This window comes from Ambystoma mexicanum, chromosome 3q, assembly GCF_040938575.1.
Source record: "Ambystoma mexicanum isolate Mex_15411 chromosome 3q, UKY_AmexF1_1, whole genome shotgun sequence".
NCBI classification, from domain to species: Eukaryota; Metazoa; Chordata; class Amphibia; order Caudata; family Ambystomatidae; genus Ambystoma; species Ambystoma mexicanum.
Window position 1 is genome coordinate 1,233,954,981 of NC_090926.1, and position 24,375 is coordinate 1,233,979,355.

Below are 24,375 nucleotides of genomic sequence, written 5' to 3' on the forward strand. Positions count from 1 at the left end.
GGCAGCGTGTGTGTGCATTCAGGATGCACATGCAACAGTGGCAACGAGTCGGGATCTGCAAACCGGGCACGGCGGTGAAACCGGCAGTGATTGAATTTTTTTATTATGATGATTTCACTGTTCAAAATGCCGTGGAAGGGGGTACAGACCACGCGGCTGGCGGCCATTTTACACAATGGGCCCAGGATGGTCGCGGCTTGATTTTAGGGCGACGGTGAGCCATTCAAGCCCAATTTTTGGACACTTTAGCAGCAGACAGCTGCTACTTGCACATGATGTGTTTTCTGGAGTGAATTCCATTTTCGTCGAGTTTGAAGTGAGGAGCCAGGGAGGCCTGCGGTTCCATTGTTGTTTTCCCTAGGCCGACCCCACTCAATTTTTGGGACCACTGGCTGGCCTATTCCTTTGGTCTGGCTGGCCTATTCCTGTGGCTGAGACAACTGCATCTTCCTGCTAGGACTCTGTGTGTCATTAGTTTTCACCATTTTTCATGGTCAGTGGAGGATCCAGTGACCTGGTGTTGCCCTGCCTCAAGGGGAGAGAAGCCCACATCGCAAAGAAGGGTGAGTGAGTTGCGGCCCCATCTGTAATTTTGGTGGGGTGCCTGTGCGCTCATAGTCATGAAGGATCAGGCTGACCAAGGAGCACCTCAGCATGGACCACCGGCCCCTGTGCCCCAAGTGATGGCCCCGATGAGACCACCGGGAGGCTGCAACCAATCCCTGAGTTTGATATCTCGGGTGCCCCGTCCAGCCTCGGGCCCCGATGGAAAAGGTGTATAGATCGGCTGGACATGTACTTTCGGGCCACTATGGAAACTAACGATGAGAGTAAGCTGGCAACCCTCTTATACTCTGCTGGGCCTGCAGTGCACAAAGTCTTTGAATCCCTTCAACCGGCAGACACGATGCAGCAAAGGCCGCTCTTCACAATTACTTCCTGCCGCTGGCAAATGTGGACTATCAACAGTTCGTGATGAGGTCCACCCGTCAGAAGGACGATGACATTTTGGACAACCTTTATGGCTGACTGCACCGGCTGTCAGTGACATGTGCCTGGGACAACCCTGACACGATGGTCAAGGACCAGCTGATTCAGGGGTGTACATCTGCAAGCTACGCCGACAGGTACTGCGGGAGCAAGGCATCACCCTGCCACGCATCCTTGAGCTGGGACGATGCCAGGAAGTCTCTGAAGTGAGGGCATCCAGGATGGAGGCCGGGGTGCAGTCTGGAAAAGCTGAAGGAGGGTGTGCCATAGACAGTGGCATGGTGGCAGTGGCGCCAGAAGGTCAGAGGGCAACATCCGTGATCGGGGTGGAAGGTCAGGAAAGTCGTGCCTAAAGTGTGGGTATGGCCTGCCCCACCCTGCGGAGTGGCGAGCGGCAGGGAAAGCATGTGGCCGGTGTGGTCTGGCCGATAACTATGCCCGCATGTGTCGAGCTCCCCTGCCCGTGGTAGTGCCAAGAGGTCCAGTCCGGTCGGCTATTTTCATCAATCACGCCCGCCTAATGTCACCCAGGTGGACCAGGGAGAAGAGGGCGCATGATTTGAAGATGAGGAGGAGGAAGAGAACATTTTCTTTGTGTCTAATGTGGGGGTCCTGCGCTCGAAGACCAGGCGGCAACTGAGGTGTCTGGTCACCGTGAATGTGTAATCTGTCCCGGTGCTGGTTGACATTGGGCCTCAGTAAATGTAATGGCGAGAGAACATTATGATGCCATGGAACCACTCCCGCAGCTGGCTGCCTCTAAGGCGTATATATTCACGTTCGGAGGGTCGCAACCCATTCCGCTGGACAGAGCTTTGTGGCTAATGTGGGACATGGAGACTCTCGCATAAGAGCTCGCTTTTACGTCACAACTGTGAGCAGCAATACCCTATTGAGTTGCGTGGCAGCAGAGGCCCTGGGAATTGTCCGTTTCACATACTCGGTCTATGTTGAGGACATTCAAATGCTACTGGACAAGTATTCCCGTTTGTTTGAGGGGATTGGGCGTTTGGCAGGAGAGGCTGCTCATTGACGAGTCGGTTCAACCCATCGCTCTGAAACATTGACGTGTGACCTCCACTTGCGGGAATTGGGCGATAAGGAGCTGGACAATCTGGTCAGCCTCGACATCGAGAAGGTGGAAGGCCCAACCCTGTGGGTATGCCCTATCGTCATTGCCAGGAAGCCAAAGCAGCCTGATGTGGTGTGGATCTGCGTCGACATGCGCCTCCCCAATAAGGCCATCAAGAGAGAGCGGCATCTGACGCCCACCATCAATGACATTCATCACCGAGCTGCAGGGTGTCCGCTTCTTTTCCAAATTGAACTTAATGGCCGAACTTAATTGAATTGAACTTAATACTTATTTAAGTATTAAATACTTAATACCACCAGGTCCTGCTGCACCCCGACTCGAGGTACATCACCACCTTCACCATGCATCAAGGGATTGTACCGGTACAAAAGACTGAGTTTTGGGGTGTCATCGGCTGCGTAAATGTGTCAAAACATCATACGTGGCGCCCTGGTGGACCTGGATGGCGTCCTCAACATAAATGATGACATCCTAGTCTTCAGCAAGTCTGAAGCGGAGCATCTACAGAAGCTGTCCAAGATGTTTGAGTGGCTCCAGTCACTCGGCCTCACGCTGCACTGTGACAAGTGCAAGTTCCTCAGGACATCTATCGAATTCTTTGGGTTTGTGTTCAAAGAGGGGGGCGTGTCACCTGACCCTCTCAGGGTTAAAGACATCAAGGAAGCACGACCGCCAGAGAATTTGTCAGAGGTACAGAGTTTTCTGAGCATGGTCACATATTGTGGCCGCTTTATCAGGAACTTGCCCGCTCTGTCTGAGACATTGCTAGCCCTCACGAAGGAGGACACCACATGGCAGAGGGGGCCACTGGAACAGGCGGCATTCGAAGAGATCAAGAGTGCCCTCACAGCTGAAGACACCATGGCCCTCTTCGACCCTGCCTTGCAGTCAGAGATTGTGGTGGATGCCAGCCCGTTTGGCCTGGGGACGGTACTAACCCAAGTTGACGCCAGTTAGGGTGTCCGGCCGGTGGCGTACGCAAGCAAAGCTCTCTCGAAGACCGAGCAACGATAATCCCAGATCGAGCGGCAGGCCCTGGCGGTCCTATGGGGCTGTCAGCATTTCAGGCTATACGTCCTGGGGCGGCCGGTGTCAGTGGTAACAGACCATAAGCCCTTGCTGCCCATCCTGGCAGGCTCGTCCTCAAAGCCCCCTGAAAGGATTGAGCGATGGATGTTAGCGCTACTGGAATATGGGGTCTTGTTGGTCTACAGGCCTGGGAGCAACAATGCAGCCAATTACTTATCGTGCCACCCCAGAGGGGCCCCGGATGATGGGGAGGACACCTGTGCAGAGGAGGCGGACGCCCACGTCCAACTAGTGGTAGAGGCGGCGACTCCCAACTCAGTGCAGCTGGCAGACCTAGAAGTGGTGTCGGCCCAGGATGAATGTTTCCTCATCCTGAAGTCAGCGATTCAACAAGGGTAGTGGAAGGTTGTGCTGGACAATCTTTCACTACGGACCCAGGAGGCCAAAATCACCCTCGAACAGCTGTTGAAGGTGAGAGATGAGCTGACGTTCTCTGGGAATGGTCTTCTGCTCAGGGGTGACCAGATCGTGATCCCGCATGTGAAAATACATCCGTTCATTGAGTTGGGCTTCCAGGGGCATCAAAGCGTTGCCAAAACAAAAGCTTGGTTGCGCCAGAAGGTCTGGTTTCCCGAATTGGAGAGGCGAGTGGAATAGTTTGTCGCATCATGTATGTGGTGTCAGACGCCTCCCCAGCCCAATGGGAGCCTGTCATTGAAACCATGCCTCGTGCCACAGCACCGTGGGAGGTGATTCATGCGGGCTTTTGGATCCACGACCTGCACTTCCTGGTCATGGTGGATGAGTGGTCCAGGTACCCAGAGGTGCAGTTTGTTGAGTCTGTTGCCTTTGAGAACGTGGTGGTGGCGATGGAGAAGATCTTTGCGGCTCATGGGCTCCCCAAGGTACTGTGCTCGGATAACGGAGCACCCTTTCAGAGGGAGAGCTTCGCCAAGCTGATGGAGGACTATGGCATCCACCACCGGAAGGTGACCCTGTTTTGGCCCACAGCGAACGGGGAGGCGGAAAGGATGAGGAGGACCCTAAACAAAGTGTTCCGCATCGCTCAAGGGCAAGGCGAGTGTTTGCAGAGGGCGCTGTATCAATTCTTGCGAGTATATCATGCCACCCCGTACACATCCATGGGGGTGTAGCCAGCGGAAGCTCTGTTCAAGAGGGGCCCACGAGGACTGCTGCCCGAGGCGGATGTGACGGAGCCGGCGATGATCGATGACCACCAGGTGGAAATGGACAGGAGGCTACGGATGGAACAGGAGAACCTTTGGAGGGCTCTCAGGCCCCAGCAGCTTGCTCCCGGGGATAAGGTGCTGGTAAAAAACAGGCACCCGCACGGGAAGCTGTCACTGACATAGGAGCCGGGGACGATGGACGTGGTCATTGCCTCGGATGGAACTGCGTCTGTCACTCGGAACACCAGCTTCTTTAAGAAACTGGGGAAACGTTGAGGGGAGGTGACCCAGAGCCAGGACATGATGGAGGTTCTGGATGAGGGCGGGGTGTGGACTTCTTCCCCAGCTCTCCGGCCAGGGCGAGCCACGCTGAGGGAGTTCCCGTTCGGGAGGCTGGCAGGGAGCAGGCTGAGCATTGGTGCAGGAGTCCCGATCCGGGAGGAGGGCAGGAGGTATCCCCTGAGGACAGGGCGAGGGAAACCTGTCCACCTCAGTGACTATGCACTGGATGCTTGAGTCTGGAGCAACCTCTGGGGGTCCTACAGTTGGTGCCGGGATCCGGGCGATTGCCATTAAAGGGGTCTTTTCTGGGTTTTTGTTTGGAGTGATATTGGTATTTGAAGTATAGTTATGTTGTACTGTTTGTTGTTGTCCTCATGAAAAAGCAGGAGTGTGGTACTGCCCCTTTAAGGGTTCAGCACATGGTAGAGTGACGTTTTGCTCCACTGCGTGCCTATAAATAAACGCAGCGTGTCTCGGCCATGCAGAGAGACCGGAGAGCCCGAACTAGAAACATCTCTCTGTGTGAGTGTGTGACTGGGAGGGGGCTCACGGCAGCGTGTGAGTGCGTTCAGGATGCACATGTAAGAGTCAGTTTCATTGTTTATCACGTCATGGTCATCCACATTGTAAACATTCTTGGGAAACTATTGCGCAGCACTGAGCCACCCAGCAAGGTAAGTTTCTTTTTTGTATTATAACGTACACACCATTAGCACCCGCGTAGCAAACTACACGGTTGCTAAAGGCGATATACACCTCGGTGGCAGGCCAATCCTGTCAGTAATTGTGGCAGAGTTGGCCCATCGCCTCAGTAAAACAGGTAGAACTACGAGAAGAAATCTGAGTAATGTGTAGCTCGGTTTAGAGTATGAACTACTTTAATGAGGCAGCAATACCTAGACCGACAGGAGCATGAAGACAGGTGGCAGCACTCATACACTTTCATATACACAAAGACTGCCACAATGGCATCCAGGCACTTTTACATGTATATCAACCCCAACATTGCTATGCGTATCCCGCAATATGCACGAAGTCTGGTGAAGCCATTGTGGATATTCCAGTCTGGAAAAGGGGAGGCAAATGTGTGCCCTGGTGATCACCCTATTCACATAGGCAGTGGAGCAGCTTCAACAGGTGGACTCCAGGTTGGCAGGACAGGAAGGTCAACCCGGGGGACGACGGTGGTCGAAGTGTTAAGGAGACTCCGACCTGGGCCATGAGTGCTGTATTAGTATTCAACTTTGGGGTACTACTACTTTGCCCCGGGCATGGAAGCATAGAATGAAAATCGTTTTGGGAAGCATGGAAATTTAGGAATGCGATCCAACTGTGCCAGCGGGGTATTTGGGGATTTTGTGCTATAACCTAACATTCCTCAGGGCAAAATTGTTACTTTGCCGACATGGTGCCTCAAGGTAGGGGGAGCAGTGTAGAGTTTGGGACAGGGAGATCTTTGTTGGGGTTCCCCCTCCCTCTCCACTTACTATAGGTTCAGAATGGACAATGGCTAGAGTATCAAACCCTCTTACTCTAATGCACCTATGGGGGGGGAATCACGGAGGTCACGAGCTAGAGAATTAATGTATTGCCCAGTCCCTTCCACCACATGTTTTATTGATAATGTATTTTATTAGACTTTAAGATTATGTTTATTTCCCCTTTATCTTACTATTGGTTTCATTCAGAACTTTGCTTACTATTGGGTGTATGACGGTATTGTGCTTTTTGTAACTTTGTTTTACTATAGAATACCTTTGAAGGAGTGACTTTGTGTGCATGTGAAGGCGTGCCTGTGAGACTGCCAGACTGTTCTGTTCATATTCACACACACACCGGCTACAGGGTTCCAATTCCCACAGTCACACATAATCCAGGGCCTTGACTTGCTCATGCTTTCACATTGCGCTTCACTGTTCACACTTCGGTCCACGCGTGCAGAGATACTCACGAGCTGAAGCGCTTCGTTAACCTCCTGCGAATCCTTGGTGAGTTGGGGCAGGAGTCTGCGGGGGGCTCGATGGTCCGGGACACCCTGTAACTGCAAATGCACAGAAGTCAACAAGGGATCTGCAGAAAATAATACAATCTTACCTGTATGTGAGGAGTCGGGAATGAAACTCAGACACAAGTTAGCCATGATTTTGGTTAAAGACTTTTATTGAAAATAGAAGGGGTTGGGAAAATGCCTCTCTGACCCTGCTCCAAGAGGGATTTCCCTACCTAAACCAAAGCTAAGGATGTATATGTGTCAGAATGTCCAAAACAAAACTGTCCCGTGTCCAAAGTTCTATGCTGACCCTCCCACTATAAACTAAATTATAAGGTGAAGATAGAAATGTCTTTAACCATGGGTGGTTAGGAAAAGTGTTCATAAAAGAAGAATAAATGGCTCCAACACAGAAGTTCTTCAAGGATAAAGGTCCTGCTCCAGAGGGCGCTTCCCTTACCGTGGATTCCTCTTTACTCTATTCATGTTTCACAAAAAACAGTTCCTTGTGCCTTTCTAGGCTAGCAACAACAATGACACACAAAACTGTCTGGCTTTAGAATTTTTTATCTTTCAGTGTTTTACTTTTCTGCCAGTTTTACTCCTTCTCTCCTGGTTAACACAATCCCTTTTCATAGTCCTGATGTTTCTTCTCCGGACTTCTTTATTTCTGATTAACACAATCCTGTTCATTATTTCTGATTAACACAATCCTTTTCTTAGTCCTGATGTTTCTTCTCAGGACTTCTTTATTTCACACAGTTGTAGTTGCCTTTTATACTCTCCTGCCAGGGCTTCTTGTATTCACATATTTGTAATTGCATTGTATACTACCCTGCCAGGGCTTCTGTTCATACAGGGTCTCTGCCCTCTCCCAGAGTTGCACATGTACAATGTTTGATCATGTATTTTCTTGATATATTAACCTACACGGGTTTCCCATATACTTGCAATGTATCAATTCACATGTTTGTACGGGTTTTGCTCGTAGTTCAATTCCCCCTTTAACATTAAGTTATTTCACTCTTTTTCTCTTGGTTGTTTGATTTACAATTACTTGCATTCAGCATGGCTGCCGATAAGCCCGGATGTCCCAGCAGTCTCTGGGTGGACTCACTGTCTCTTGCTGGCAATTGCTGGGTTCTCCCGCGGTCAGCTGGTAAAGCATGTTCACCTGCTTCCTTCTCGCAGCTGCTTTCCTCTTGGTTTTCCCATCTATCTCAGCTTCCACTTCATACATCTGCTTCGTTCCAGGTCTCTGTCAGCCACAAATGCGCAGGAGTCTCTTGCCGGCTCCAGGTGTTCCTGCAGCATGCCCTTCTCGTGCAGCAGTTTCTTTCTCCTTTGCCAGTGAGCCGCCTGTCTAAGCCTTTCTGTTTCTCGAACCTGGCGGAGAGGCACTGCTCTCTCGCACCAGCAGCAGGCATCGACTATGCTTCTGCTCTTCAGAGCTCCCTGGCACAAGTGTAGGCGAGCAACCACTAGAGTGCTCTCTGGGATTGTGGCCTCCTTCGCTCTGCATTGCTCAATCCCTCTTCCTTGTCCCAGTGTTTTGGTCATTCTGGGAAAGGAAGTCCAGTTTTGACAATCGGTTTGAAAAACTTGGAAAAATATTCCCAATGGTTTTAAATGGCAAATCAGTCCTGATGATTGATAGGTGGAACTGGAGAAGGCGGTTTCATAGGTTTCACATGGCAGACCAGAGTTGGAAGGTTGGCCTATGGGTCTGAGGAAAAGGTTTTCCCTATTCTTAATAGGATGAGTAGATGTATGACAATAGGCCATGAGGGTATTAGATATGGGAGGGTTATCTTCAAAGGAATATGGGGGATACCATGGCTCACCCGATGAAACCATGACTTCTTCCCGGAGGTCGTCTCCCCATGTGATCCTCTCTCATATAGCCGCCCCAGGGTCAGGATCAGGTAGTGGCTGCCGTCCCCTGGCCACATGGAAGGAGGTCCCAGCCAAGCAAAAAGTGGATCCATTTTTTAAAAAAAATGTTTTTAAAGATTTGGAAAAATATGCAGGTAACTTTATCCACAAGGTGAGCCGAGCATTTCTGGTGGGCTGTACGCTAGCACACCCGATATGCCGGGCAGCCTCGCTGCCTCCCATGGTATTGGAAGTGCGCTCTGTGAGAAACCCGAGGGTATTCTCCCGAGTAGACCTCGAGAAACCCTTATTCAGGTGGCCAGAGAAGGGCTGGCACTTTCAGATCCCAGCCCTGGGGGTGAACAAGCCAGGGAGGATCACCTGTGTAGGTGAACCCGGGTTATGCTTGGGAGAATGCCCCAGGTGAGACACAGTATTACATCAAAGGAGAAGACGAGGACGACGAAGCCCCTGAGGCTTTTGCAGACCGTTTCAGAACAACCGCCCTTCCGCCTAATGAATCTCCCTTACCAGATGCCAACAACCCCTCCACCTGTCGTAAACCCATTAGGAACCCAAACACCAATGCCGTAGGAAACTACATCACCCAGGATCCCCGTTTTCCTGTTGCATACCGAGTAGTCCCAGGCATTCTCCTCCACGTCACTCTGATTATTATTTCCTGAACTCCCAATCTATTTTGGCAAAACACTACCATTCCCACAATCCCCCTTATTCATTTCACAAACCCTACCCAAACTCCCCCCCCTTTCGACAAAAACACTTTCTTACACCGTAAAAGACAACAGACTAACCGCAGAGCTGTTTGCTGAAATGTCCCGACAGAAGGGTCAGGCAGAGTCAGGCAATTGACAATAACTACGCACACCTGACAGCCCTTTCTGATCCCCATAGGGATAAAAGGCAAAGCAAGAAAACACACATTGAGCAAGGCAGACCACACAACGAGGCAGCTATTCAAGGACGGCAGTTCAAGAGGAGAAAGGCGGTGATAACCGAAAGGATGACAAGGAGGGAAGTGCCCTTGACCTTTCTGACCCAGATCTGCGAAGCCTCCGTGAAAGGAATCATAAGGCTCAGAACAATAGCTAACGTGTGATGTACCAGAAGTCAACGGTGCACGAAGCCCTCCTACACTAATAATGAAGTCAGGGAGAGACACATGCTACTGTGGTACCACCCTTGACTCCAGAGACAAGAAATACCAAGCGATTCATCACAGCCGGTGAGTTGGATGGAGAACCAATAGTAAAGGGAACTGTATTGAGCGAAGGTTGCAAATGGCAACATAATGAGAATCAAGAACAAAGACTTTGGGCCTCATTACGGGTCCAGCGGTAACCATGCCGGTAGGAACAATAAAAAAAAAGTCCCGGAACTATCCTTTAATATATGCATATTATATGGTTATTTATTGTATTGATGACAATTTGTAAATCTATACGTACACAAACACACGTACATATTTACTAACTTGCTATACGTTTCTTTTTCGCTGGCTACGCAGTGCCATAGGCTGTCGCTCTATTTAGACATTTTAAAGCCTGATTTTGACTCCTCTAATTGTTTTTTCCATTGAGGCTAGAGGGCCTTTCCGTTGTTGTGATATAACACCCTCTTTGCGGAACTGGGAGTATTTTAATTGACATTTGCCAGATACTTTATTTTCGTGGTCCAGCGCCATTAGCATTATGTTGAATCCGAAAATGCTTTTTTTTATGAACATATGGAATTAGAATCTCAAGAAAGAGTTTCTAACTCTTCATTTTCTGATCAAAAGGCTGGGTCACAATGGCCCAACCCCGTGGGCTCACATCCAACAGTCACCCACAAAACTCACATGCGGAGAATCACATTTAACACACAAGATTAAGAGCGGTCTAAACTGCCTCAACTGGTCGAAATAGAGATTACGAGTGCGCCCCCAAAAAGTCACCTCAATTACTGCCGTGGTCACCTTCGGACAAGACTACTGCAATAGTCTATACAGTGGTCTCTGGGTAAAGTCAAAAACAAACTCCAGAAAGGACACCATCACGCTGGGTCTGACCCAGCGAGAGGGCCTCATCACTCCTGCACTGAAAGCCTTGCACTGGCTTCCAACAGAACAGCCCACTTCAAGACTGTGTGCCTAGTCCATAAAGTCCTCCATGACGGCACCAGGATATCTTACCAAGACTTTCTGCCTGGTCCATAAAGTCCTCCATGACGGCATCAGGATATCTTACCAAGACTTTCTGCGTGGTCCATAAAGTCCTCCATGACGGCACCAGGATACCTTACCAAGACTTTCTGCCTGGTCCATAAAGTCCTCCATGACGGCACCAGGATATCTTACCAAGACTTTCTGCCTGGTCCATTAAGTCCTCCATGGCTGCACCAGGATATCCTTCCAAGACTGTGTGCCTAGTCCATAAAGTCCTCCATGGCCGCAGCAGGATATCTTTCAGACACAAATTTCAGCCCCATAATCTTCGTAAACGCCTGGGTTCATCAAATCAAAACCTTCACAATGTTTGGTCAATCCGATACAGGGAATGTGGTGGTAGAATCCTACGATTTCAGGGCTCCACCCTCTGGAGTGCCAATCCCAACCCTCTGTAATGCCACGCCAACACTCGTGGGAAGTGAGATCGACTTCATCATATTTAAAAGCGATGGCAAGACTCTTCTGCAGGACTTTTGGGGAAGATTATCCCAGCTGGACTCGCAAACATTCTCGAACGCTACCTCGAGAAATTAAAGGAGCCACCACCACCTACACTATTGCTCCTAACCAATCAAAAGCCCAAGACTTCTCTGACACCACACAGACATTGCGTCTTGATGGGCTCCTCACCTGAACCTCTCATCAGCCTATAATTTGAACACTGTGCGCCTGTAAACTTTGGCTTGCCAGATGTTTTGGACTGTAGCTCCCAACGCTCTAAACCAGCATAGTTAATGGTGTGGGATCATGGGAGTCAAGGTCCAAAACATCTGGAGAGCTGAAGATCCCTGCATTACATCCAGAGGAGGCCTCATGCCAGTTCTTTACTACCCTAATAGTGGCATTTAGACGAAGTACAACCACTCTGGTGCTCCTTCACCTTCATCAACCCCTTCTCCCGTTCAGTTTTAGCGCTATGAGGGTGCCAACAAGCAGCACGTAGCGCTGTACAAATTCCCAAATAAATAAGATAAATAGAAATCAAAGTTTTTTTTTAATTTTTTTATTGTGGCATTGAGTACATTCACGAGACCCCCTCGCTTGCAAAATGTAGACTACCGACGGAAAGAGGGAAATGGGGAGGGGCAAAAGCTGCTGAAGTCATTACAAATTTTCCACTAGGAACACTCTGCAAAGGAGAGTTGGATTCAGAGGCTCCCGGGAGCCTCGTGTAGACTGAGCAACAGTGAGGAACATCTACAGATAGCCTGCCTTCATGGGCACTGAGTACATGGGGCAGAGGGGGCGGGTGCCCCCCCCCCCCCTGGATTCAGAGGCTCCCGGGAGCCTCATGTAGACTGAGAAACAGCGAGGAACATCTACAGATAGCCTGCCTTCATGGGCACTGAGTACATGGGGCAGAGGGGGCGGGTGCCCCCCCACGCCCCCTTGGATTCAGAGGCTCCCGGGAGCCTCATGTAGACTGAGCAACAGTGAGGAACATCTACAGATAGCCTGCCTTCATGGGCACTGAGTACATGGGGCAGAGGGGGCGGGTGCCCCCCCCCCCCTGGATTCAGAGGCTCCCGGGAGCCTCATGTAGACTGAGAAACAGCGAGGAACATCTACAGATAGCCTGCCTTCATGGGCACTGAGTACATGGGGCAGAGGGGGCGGGTGCCCCCCCACGCCCCCTTGGATTCAGAGGCTCCCGGGAGCCTCATGTAGACTGAGAAACAGTGAGGAACATCTACAGATAGCCTGCCTTCATGGGCACTGAGTACATGGGGCAGAGGGGGCGGGTGCCCCCCCACGCCCCCTTGGATTCAGAGGCTCCCGGGAGCCTCATGTAGACTGAGAAACAGTGAGGAACATCTACAGATAGCCTGCCTTCATGGGCACTGAGTACATGGGGCAGAGGGGGCGGGTGCCCCCCCCCCTGGATTCAGAGGCTCCCGGGAGCCTCATGTAGACTGAGCAACAGTGAGGAACATCTACAGATAGCCTGCCTTCATGGGCACTGAGTACATGGGGCAGAGGGGGCGGGTGCCCCCCCCCCCTGGATTCAGAGGCTCCCGGGAGCCTCATGTAGACTGAGAAACAGCGAGGAACATCTTCAGATAGCCTGCCTTCATGGGCACTGAGTACATGGGGGCAGAGAGGGTGGCTGTTGCCCCCATTCTACTTGAACAATGGGGGAAGGAGTGTAATTTTCCCCCTTGAAGATTCTCCAACCAAACAGGTACAACAAATCTGAATTAAGTGCAATGCTCTTCGAAGTCACTGGGAGTGGCAGGGCCTCTGGCTCTCCTCCTGCTGGGCCCGGTGAAGTGTTAGCATGCATCTCCGAAGTCACTGGGCGCGGCAGGGCCGCTGGCTCTCCTCCTGCTGGGCCCGGTGAAGTGTTAGCATGCATCTCCGAAGTCACTGAGCGCGGCAGGGCCTCTGGCTCTCCTCCTGCTGGGCCCGGTGAAGTGTCAGCATGCATCACCGAAGTCACTGGGCGCGGCAGGGCCCCTGGCTCTCCTCCTGCTGGGCCCGGTGAAGTGTTAGCATACATCTCCGAAGTCACTGGGCGCGGCAGGGCCTCTGGCTCTCCTCCTGCTGGGCCCGGTAAAGTCACTGAGCGCGGCAGGGCCTCTGGCTCTCCTCCTGCTGGGCCCGGAGAAGTGTTAGCATGCATCTCCGAAGTCACTGGGCGCGGCAGGGCCGCTGGCTCTCCTCCTGCTGGGCCCGGTGAAGTGTTAGCATGCATCTCCGAAGTCACTGAGCGCGGCAGGGCCTCTGGCTCTCCTCCTGCTGGGCCCAGTGAAGTGTTAGCATGCATCTTTCAAAATGAGCAAGTGGAAAGACTGTCTCATCAATGGACCACCTGAGCCTTAATTTGGGGAGGGGAGAGGCTGTTTGAAGTCAGCTGCAGGAGATGTAGGGGGCCCTGAAGCAGAATGCTTCAAAGACAGCTCGGTCCATTAGTCCACTGCTGCTGAGATGTTATATGTTTAGGCCTGGCTGTAAACACTACGGATTTCTTTTTTATTCAGTTCCTGCACCTAAACGTGCTGTAAAATATATTGCTTTGACCTGGGTTGCCTTCGGCTACCCTCGCTCCGCACAGTCTGGGAATCTCGGCCCCCGTATGGAAAAATCAAAAGTTGGAAACCATGCCTGCCTTTATCCAACATACTACACGATACTACATTAAACACTGGTTTGACAGCATGTTTTATTTCGTAGATTCACGGAAAAATTCCGATGACCCCAGGAGGCCTTTCAGCTTTGTCAAAGACAATTCTTGATGTTTCCAGCAGATGGCAGGAGTGTGCAAAGAATGCGACTATCCGGTTACAGGTAAAGGCCTCCTGTTTACCTTTACTGCCAATAGATCATTAACTGGAATTTCTTAAAACAACAGCCGCTGTGGGTTACCCATTTAGTTCCCTATTTTTAACGCCACTAGAAAAAGCGAATGCTTCGAAATGTTATTCACAATAATTGCTAGTGCTTTGTACTTGGGCTTTTTTACTGCACAGGGGTCACCGGATGGCACTCTCCGTTTCATAGGGCAAGGCCTCGCCCCCTCTGCCCTCAGAGTCATATCTTCGCGGTGTGGGTTGGTAGTGACGAATAGATGGCCCGTCCCTGGCCAGTGATGGCGAAGGCGGACCAGGGGCGCGTGCCTGTGACTCTCGGCTGCACAGGCACCCACCCCAGTAGGGCACAACCCTTTTCACGCTTATGCTAATAATGTTGCTATTTGATAGGGCACACTACAGACTACGCTCACTCCTGGTGCTCCAGTAATAGATGGCTTCTTACTCCACTGGAGAGTGACCAGAATGGTACACTGCTGCTGATGTGTACACAGATCTCGTCAGCAGGCACACAAACCCACTGAACTAGAATAGCAGAATGCAACCATGTGACCTGCAGGTTGCAGAGACATTAGCATGTCTATTAACCAGGGCCACACCGGGGAATACAATCTGTCCAAGCACCAATGAAAAGTGGCCACCATTACACATTACAATGCATTACTTTCCAGAGCAGACTGTCCGGTTACTACCCAAGGGGACGTTTTTGATCAAATATGCTGCAAATAATGCATTTGAAAATATATTTGCTTAGTAACATTGGTTAAAACTAGTGTAGAAACTTATGAAACCGGCCACAAAAGTGCCCCATTCTGTCAAGAAACACTGGCCCATCTAGAATCATGGGCTGGCACTTCAGCATAGCCCTATAGGCCAGTCCGAGCCTGCTCTCAACCTTTTCTGTCCCCAGGGCCGGTGAAAACAGAAGATTTCCTTTTTGGCGGGTGAGAGCCCATTGAATTGTTTGTGGGTGCTGATGGGCTTGAGAGTTGAGAGGTATGCATTGTGCTCTTCAACCAAAAGCCCATGCTGGTGGCAGTAGCTTCCCAACATTGGCTGTCACCCACTGGAACGCCCTCCCACCACATATCAGGACCATTGACTCTCATGCGGCCTTCCGCAAGGCCATCAAAACGAGACTCTGTCTAAAAAGTTGTCTGTTCTACTCTGTATCGTGTATGCTTTACTCTGTGCAGTGTCAATATTGTAACCGTCACTGTATCCACTGTATCATGTACTCACTATTAAGGAAACTTTGGGCAGCATTCGTGTAACCCTGAATCATGCCTTCTTTATCTCACCTATAGCACCTCAATGCTGTCGGGCTGCAGTGCACTCTACAAATCCAAATAAATAAAGCAGGACTGAAACCTATAACACAGGCGCTTAATCCACTGGCATTTAAAATACTACATTTTTAAGATTGCAACCGGTGACCTTAGACAGCTTAGACACAGATCTCTGCAGCTGAACATAGCCCACTGTTGGATAACAGGATTACCAGACTGTGGTAGCAAAGGATATATAATACAAAATCTAGTATTGTTACTTGTCGAGTGGAAACTAGCTGTGGCGGCGTAACTGTGCTGTAGTTCCAACTAAATAGGCCACCTAGCAGCATGTCCTAAGGTCTAGCCACACCTCAAAACGGCCCAATATCTGCAGCCTAGTTACAATTAGTACACTAAAACCTAGAATAAGGGAATAATATCACCCTGCTTAGTGGAACCCGTACACTAAAACCTAGAATAAGGGAATAATATCACCCTGCTTAGTGGAACCCGTACACTAAAACCTAGAATAAGGGAATAATATCACCCTGCTTAGTGGAACCCGTACACTAAAACCTAGAATAAGGGAATAATATCACCCTGCTTAGTGGAACCCGTACACTAAAACCTAGAATAAGGGAATAATATCACCCTGCTTAGTGGAACCCGTACACTAAAACCTAGAATAAGGGAATAATATCACCCTGCTTAGTGGAACCCGTACACTAAAACCTAGAATAAGGGACTAATATCACCCTGCTTAGTGGAACCCGTACACTAAAACCTAGAATAAGGGAATAATATCACCCTGCTTAGTGGAACCCGTACACTAAAACCTAGAATAAGGGACTAATATCACCCTGCTTAGTGGAACCCGTACACTAAAACCTAGAATAAGGGAATAATATCACCCTGCTTAGTGGAACCCGTACACTAAAACCTAGAATAAGGGAATAATATCACCCTGCTTAGTGGAACCCCTACACTAAAACCTAGAATAAGGGAATAATATCACCCTGCTTAGTGGAACCCTGAAACCAAGACTAATCTCTCCAAGCAACATAGCCGAACTTATAAAGTCCAATAAAGTATACATCGCACCTAAAAATACACCTAATAGCACGAACTAAAAACGAGTGCCCCCAATTCACCAGGGTCTACCGTAAACGACCACCGTGGACTGCTTCTACTCTCCAGCCCACCTTGCCTCCCCGCCCCCCCTTCCCAAATCATCCCACCCTCCTTCACATCCCCTACCCTTCCCCTTTCCAAACACTAAGCCAGAGGGGCACGGTGGCGAGCCAACTGCCCTAGGACCACTGCTCCCCAGAACCCCACCACCGACCAACGTACATTGACCATGCCCACTCCCCCTCACCATCATACCGGACACACCCCTGCCTGCAATCATGCACACCACGCTCTTCCCACTAACCCGCGCCATAATCCCCCACTGACCACACCCCTTCCACTCCCTACAATCTGCACGCCTAGCCCTAGCAAGAACAGAAGCCTCACCCCCTCTCCCCCTCCGAACCCCCTACCCTCTCTCACACACCAATCGCAACAAAGACACTAAAGAGGAAACGTACCTGGTCCCCCTCAATCTCTCACCACTCATCGCCTCCCCTGTCTCGACCCACCACCTCATTCCCCCAATCACCACCATCCCCCCTCGCTTCACCCTTCCTGAAACCCCTCGCCCTCAATTTTTCACCGACTTCAACTGAAACTCCTAACCGCCCACACCCCACCTTCAAATCCCCCGTGCCAAACCCAATCACCCTAACACACACATCCACCCACTCCCACCCGAAACCCGCCAACCTCGCTGCTCGCCCACTTTTCCCATCTATCATCAATCACCCCACCGCTCTCCCTCTCCAGTTTTCACCCACTCCCCCCACCCCTCCAGCGGCAGCTCCGACACCAACCTCACCTACCGAAGTGAATTGCATCCTATTTAATGCCCGACCCATAGAAAAAAACAGACACAGCATCTTTGACCTCCTCGCCTCTGACAAACCAGACCTGGTTTTCATCACCGAAACTTGGTTCTCTGACGACTTCGCCCCAATCACCTATGAAGCCTCTCACCCAAGACTACTCCCTCATCCCACTGAACCGTCCCTCTAGAGGTGGGGGGATAGCATTCGTCTTCAAGTCTCACTTCGGCGCCTCAATCATCGAGAATCAACCATCCATTCCTTCCTTCCTGCGAATCACTCCTCGTTATACTATCCCTCTCCCCGTCATTCTCACGCAGCTTCCTAATAATCTACAGACCACCTGGCTACGATAGACAATTTTCAAACCACCTCTGCGACTCTATTGCCACCCTTCAACTAAACCATCCCAACCTCACCCTTCTTGGAGATTTCAACATATGGCTCGACACCCCCACCAGCCCTATGACACACTCTCTGGTTGGCGGTCTAGACGCAATTAACCTCCAACCCCACATAAACGGCCCGACTCCATATAAAGGACACACTCTTGATGCCATCTTTAGCTCCCACAACCGGATACATCTAAAACCCCCCACCCCTATCATCTGGTCCGATCACTTAATTGTTTCTTTTGCCATTTACTCACCCGACCCGATTCCCGTACTCGAATCTGAACCCCGAATCTACGCAAATGCTGGAAAAACTAATAATCCTTCCTGACCTAGCCGACCCACTCCTCCACCTACCTGCCAACCCAATAAACAACTAACCCCTGAGGCCTTTGACTCATGGCTCAACACCTCACTAATGCGCCTCACACCCTCTTGCAAACCATCAGCCCGCCGTGGCCTATTCCCTAGATGGTTCACACCTGACTTGAAGACCACTAAACAACTATATCAATTCCTAGAACGCAAATGGCAGAAAGACAAAACCCAAGAGAGCAGAGCCACCTTGGCCCGACACCTTCATCAGCACAAAGCCGAAATCCGGAAAGCAAAAAAAGCCCACTCCCGAATCCTAAACTGCAAAAACCCCAGCAAAGAACTTCACAAAATCATCTCTGAATTCACCAAACCGGCATGCACTACCACCGTCCCGACCCCCTCACAATCACTGTGCAACTCGCTCTCTCTCCACTTTTACGCCATGGCTCTCGAAAGAACAAATGCACTAACCACCAAACTAGCTCTCCTACATCCACCAGGCAACCCTCCCCCATTCCGACCAACCCCCCGCCTGCGACCACTACGCAATCAACATTCGATTCCTTTAGTCTAATATCACCCGACCAATTTCTCAAACTTCTCTCGGCCCGCAAACCATCCGGCTCTCCGCTAGACCCTTGCCCCGCCACAACCCTCAAGGAAATTTTCGCCTCTACCTGCACAGGGGAACACGCAAGATCCATCATAGATGACTCCCTTTCCTCAGGTATTTTTCCCGACGCATTCAAAAACGGTTCATGTCAAACCCCTATTAAAAAAACCTTCCCTCGACCCTCTCAAACCCAAAAACTACCGCCCCATCTCAAACACCAGATTCCTTGCCAAACTCATTGATCGAACTGCCTACTCCCAACTAAATGCCTTTGTTGAAGCCAACAATCTCCTAGAACCCGCGCAATCAGGTTTCAGAGACCGTCACGGAACCAAAACCACCCTAACTTCAATCTGGGATGGCCTTAAAATCACAGCAGATTCCGCGGGATGCGCCGCATTAATCCTTCTTGACCTATCCGCCGCCCTTGACACTATCAATCTCTCAACCCTCCTTGACTGCCTCCACTCCCTAGGAATTCGTGGAACCGCTCTCAAATGGATAGCTTCATTCCTCAAAGATAGGTACCAAATAACAATACTATCCACCTATTCCTCCCAAGCCCGACCAGTCGACACAGGAGTCCCACAAGGAGCGTGTCTATCTGCCCTCCTGTTCAATCTCTACTTGATCACCCTCCCACCAATAATTCATTCACACAACCTCCTGTGTTACAACTCTGCGGATGACACTCAACTAATTCTAAAACTCCTGAACTCAAAACTCAACTGCCATCCTGATCTCGCTTCCTGCCTCCTTGACAAAGAGCTCTGGAAGACCCAAAGCCACCTCTTGTTCAATCCCTCCAAAACTGAAATCATGGTATGTGGCAACTCCGAACTTCTTTCACACCCACTGCCCTGGCCACCCGCCATGAGCAACTCACCCACTCCCTCTAACTCAGTAAAAAACCTTGACTCTGACCTAACACTCTCGCGCCAAGTCAACAATGTCTCAAAGTCATGCCACTAACACCTTAAAACTCTTAAGCGCATCTTTCCATATCTCTCCTTTCCCAACAGACTCTCCGTGGTCCAATCAATTGTTATATCAAGACTGGACTACGCAAACCTCCTCTACCTCGGAATCCATGCTTACCAACTAAACAAATTTCAAAGGGTCCAAAACGCCACAGCCAAACTGCTACTAGCGCTCGGCCCGAGAGACCACATCTCCCCAGCCCTTAAAACTCTACACTGGCTTCCAGTGGCCAGAAGGGTGACTTTCAATACCTTATGCATTCCTCATTGAGCATTGCATAAATCCGGACCTCAATATCTTCAAGACAAGCTAAAACCCTATCACCCTCCACGCCCCCTAAGATCAAGCTCAGCCGGCCTCCTAGTCATACCTAAAACAAACTCAGTCAGGTTAGGCGGATCATCATTCTCAGCCTTGGCCCCCACGCTGTGGAACGCAGTCCCACCCCACATCCGCCTAACTAATGATCTAAAGTCCTTCCACAAACTACTGAAAACTTGGCTCTTCCCCTAAAACAAACCGGTACGCAATCTAACTCAAACGGAATAACAGCAGCTCAATGATACCAATCCAACAAACTCCTAGACCCTGAATAACAATAAGACAAATAACAGTACAACATCAAGATCCAGGTGAGAAATCGACAACTAATAACCGCTAATGTAAACTAAAAGGACAAACAGAATAGAACAAGTAAAGTAGTCCAAAGCAGTAAAGTGGTAAAAAGGAACAAATTACACGGAAACTGTAAAGAAGTTTAAATTAATGAAATGGATGTAATGAGCGCAATGGACAAAATGAACAAAAACGGGCAAAATGAATAGAGAGAAGAGGATGGAAAAATGAATACAAGAGACTGATGAATACACAGACAGATGACTCCGACTGTATGAGTGCATGGCATAAATGGAAAGTACAGAATAGAAGATTCAGGTACATGAGACAAGAGCAGTGCATGAAATAGATAGAGAACACGGAACGGATCCAGTGCGTATGACAAATAACATGGCCTGAATCGATAATGCATAATGAATGAACAAAGTGAATGGAGCGGATGAAACCGTTAGAATGGGTGAAGCGAGTGGAACGGAGGAGCGCGCTGAGCGGACAAATGCGTTGAGCAGATGAGTGTGTAGAACGGATGAGTGTATAGAACGGATGAGCATGTTGAGCGGATGAGCGTGTTGAGGAGATGTGTGTATAGAGCGGATGAGTGTATAGAGCGGATGTGTGTGTAGAGCGGACGACAGTGTAGAGCAGGTAAGTGCGGAAGAGTGTATAGAACGCAGGAGTGCATAGAGCAGATGAAGGTGTAGAGCGGATGAGTGTGTAGAGCAGATGTGGCCGTAAAGTGGATGAGTGCAGAGGTGCGGAGGAGTCTGTAGAACGCAGGAGCAGATGAATGTGCTGAACGAATGAGTGTATAGAGCAGATGAGTGTACAGAGCGGATGAGTGTATAGAGTGCATGAGTGCATAGAGCGGATGAGTGTATGATGCGGATGAGTGCACATTAGCGAACGACTTTGTAGAACTGATGAATGCATGGAAAGAACAATTGCATAGAACGGATGAGTGCGTGGAGCAGATGAGTGCGCAGAGCAGAGGGGTGCGCAGAGGGGTGCGGAGGGGTGCGCAGAGCGGAGGGGTGCGCAGAGCAGAGGGGTGCACAGAGCGGAACAGTGCACAGAGCGGAACAGTGCGTAGATCAGACTAGTGGGTAGAGCGGCAGAGTGTATAGAGCAGACGAGTGCGTAAGAGCGAAAGAGCACGTAAGAGTGCAGGGTTGCGTAAGAGCGGGTAAATGCATAGAGCGAGCGAGTGCGTAGAGCGGATGAGTGCATAGAGCGTGCAAGGGCATAAAACGGACGAGTGCCTAGAGTGGGCGAATGCCTAGAGCGCACGAGTCAATAGAGAAGACAAGCGCGTAGGGCGCATGAATGCACAGTGCGGATGACTGCGTGGATCAGATGAGTTGCATAGAGCGGATGAGTGCTTAGAACGGATGAGTGCGTAGAGCGGATGAGTGCATAGGTCGGTTCGGAGCGCGTGGGATGGTTCAGAGCGCGCAGGATGGTTCGGAGCGCCCAGGATGGTTCGGAGTACACTAGAATGGCTGGAGCTGACTGGAATGCATGAAACAGACGGGAGCGCATGGAGCGGACCGGAATGCATGGAGCGGACTAGAGCGCATAGAAGTGCGCGACATACATGAATGGTTTGGAATGCATGTAACGTTTGAAAGAGCATGTAAATTATCTTATCACATCACCATGCTTACTCTCCTCTTTACATCACCATTCAACTAGAACACAGAGATACTATGACACCATTCGGTACAGCTGTTCTCATACCAACATCTGCCTCATACTCCACATCACTCCAACTAATTACTGCTGGATTCACACCCCCCAGCCAGGCGTTCTCCTCAGGCCTAACGCAGCCAGTACCGGTCTGGATAAAACCTGCCAGAACTAACACATACCCCGATCTCTCAACCACCACACCTACCGCTATGAAGCAGCTATTACACGAATGCCACACCAGCTGCACACATATCCGGTGCTCACAAGCACCTTTGACTCCCTCTACTCTCTCCACTGACTTGAACTTCGGTTCCCGAAGGCGTTCAACCTACCAGCGCCTTCAGACCATACCAATGGTGCATAAGGCGCTATATAAATGCAAAGTAACATAACATAACACAACACTACTAAAGCTCAATCGCTTGTGGAAGAAGCTGACTTTTGAGAAAGAAGTTCCAGCGTGTGGCTACCGGTGCAGAGGAGGACTGGCCGCCATGTTCTGTTTTCCAAATAAAATATGCTTTTTTTTGTTTGCCTTAGCCCAGCACCTCCCATGGCACCCATACCTCTGATCGTCTGTCAGCTGCCTGTGGCGGGAAAACACTGCTGCGATCTGGGGCCGCTGGCTCAGGCAGTAGTGCTGGCAGGTCTGCTGCAGCTTCAGGATCAAGGAGAGGACTTCAAACTCCTGAAGAAGGTGGGGCGAAACACAGACACATGAGTACAGAGTTTAGTTTAGTATTCTAAAACATCATAACATTCTCCATAGTGCAGTGTACCCCAGCGAGTGTAAACACGCGTTATGCTCAACACCATGCTGGAGGCCAGAGTTAACATTTGAGATGTGCAGTGGTTGTGATCACCTTTATTAAAGATCACCCCAGTTACTTGGCAAAAAAGATGCTCTTTCAGGGCCTGTGTTCTGAGAGCTAGTTTACACTCACAAATATGGTGCCCAGGATCAGGCAAGGGATAGAAGACACGCCTACCTACTCTCGCAAAGACGGACCTCCACATGGACAAACATAGGCTATCAGACATGCTTGCTTACTTCCACAAAGATGGACCTCCACAGGGACAGGGTCAGGCGCAGGATAGCAGACATGCTCGCTTACCCTCACAAAGATTGCCCTCCACATGGGCAGGGTCAGGCACAGGATAGCAGACATGCTTGCTTACCCTCACAAAGATTGCCCTCCACATGGTTAGGAGAAAGCATAGGCTATGAGATCTGCTCGCCTACCCTCACAAGGTGGCAATGGCATGGCCAGGATCAGGCATAGTAAAAAAGACATGTTTGGTTACCCTCACAAAGATGGTCCTCTACATGGCCAGTGTAGCCCCTGTTTACCGACCGTGGGCCAAGCTAGGGCGCACACCTCTCACCCCAGGAACCACCAATCCCACCCTCCAGGCCCGCTGGGTAGGGATAGGCGCTGCATGATACCAGGAGATGGGCTACACACTGAGTTCTTAGTTCACTAATGGACACAGACACCAGAGTGAACTTTTATAGGAATCCCAATCTCTTAACCTTTAATACTTTTCCCTTGACTTATTCCTAGGATTCCGCCGGTTTGAGCGCCATCTAAATAGGGAACTGCTACATCAGCTTGCCCGTCATTGGAGGGGTCTTGGGGACCCTTAGAGTGAGTCTGGCGCAACAGACCCCCTACCTAAACTCAGGTACCACCCACACAGAGTATGAGCCCAGAGGGTGGCCTCTATGGGTGGTCCCATCTCACTAGGCAGCCTCAGGCAGGATGCCACATTATATCATGACCTCATGCCAGGGTACCTCCCCTCTACCCCCTTCTCTACTTAACGTTCCTAGAAATAATATCCTACCCCTACCTAATGCTTAGCCTGCTTAGCATTCCCATTAGAAAAACCTACTCCCTACTTAACATTTGCCCTACTTAATATGTAATTAATAAATATATACATATAACTACACATACATATATACATTCACATGCAACATATACACTACATAAAACACTCTTATGTTGGAGATATTTATGCGTCAACAATTAATACAGGAAATTCTTTCCCTCCCCAATCAAAAGCTCCACACCAATATTCCTTGTATGTTCCGTCTAGTCCTGTCTGTGACTTATGTAGAACCACGTAGACCCCTCAACCCTGTGCCACAGATACACCAAGAACCAGTCTGGTGTGTAGAAAGAATATATATTTATGCATTAATCAGGAAAATTAATATTTACACAACATCGCACAATACACCACTTTCTCTGTGGCACAAAACAAATCTTCAATACCAAGAACTCACGTTTTTGGGGAATAGACATGAAGAAAAGATCTAAAATTAGATAGTGCTGCACTAATAGCGCTGGAAAGGGAAGATGTTTACCTCCAGCAAGAAGCCAGAGGTTACAACGCCCACTTTCCGCCCAACTCAAGATTGGCCGGAGTGGTAAATGTGGCAGTAATAGCGTTACTGCCGCATTTTACCACTCCGCCCAACTCAGGATGAGGCCCAGTGCCGCAACATTTTACATACAATGAAATAATTCACTAAGCTACAATCTCCACT

General features: G+C 49.9%; 1 protein-coding gene across 3 annotated transcripts in view; it reads right to left on the reverse strand.

Annotated features, from left to right (window-relative positions):
- RGL3 (ral guanine nucleotide dissociation stimulator like 3) overlaps positions 1–24,375 on the reverse strand; it is a 577,979-nt gene that overhangs the window by 56,100 nt on the left and 497,504 nt on the right. For all 3 annotated transcript variants that reach the window (XM_069604164.1, XM_069604163.1, XM_069604165.1), the window contains exons 13-14: positions 22,385–22,506; positions 6,539–6,628 (exon numbers count right to left, since the gene is read on the reverse strand). In XM_069604164.1, coding sequence (XP_069460265.1) covers positions 6,539–6,628; positions 22,385–22,506 — 212 coding nt within the window. The remainder of the gene's footprint in view (positions 1–6,538; positions 6,629–22,384; positions 22,507–24,375) is intronic.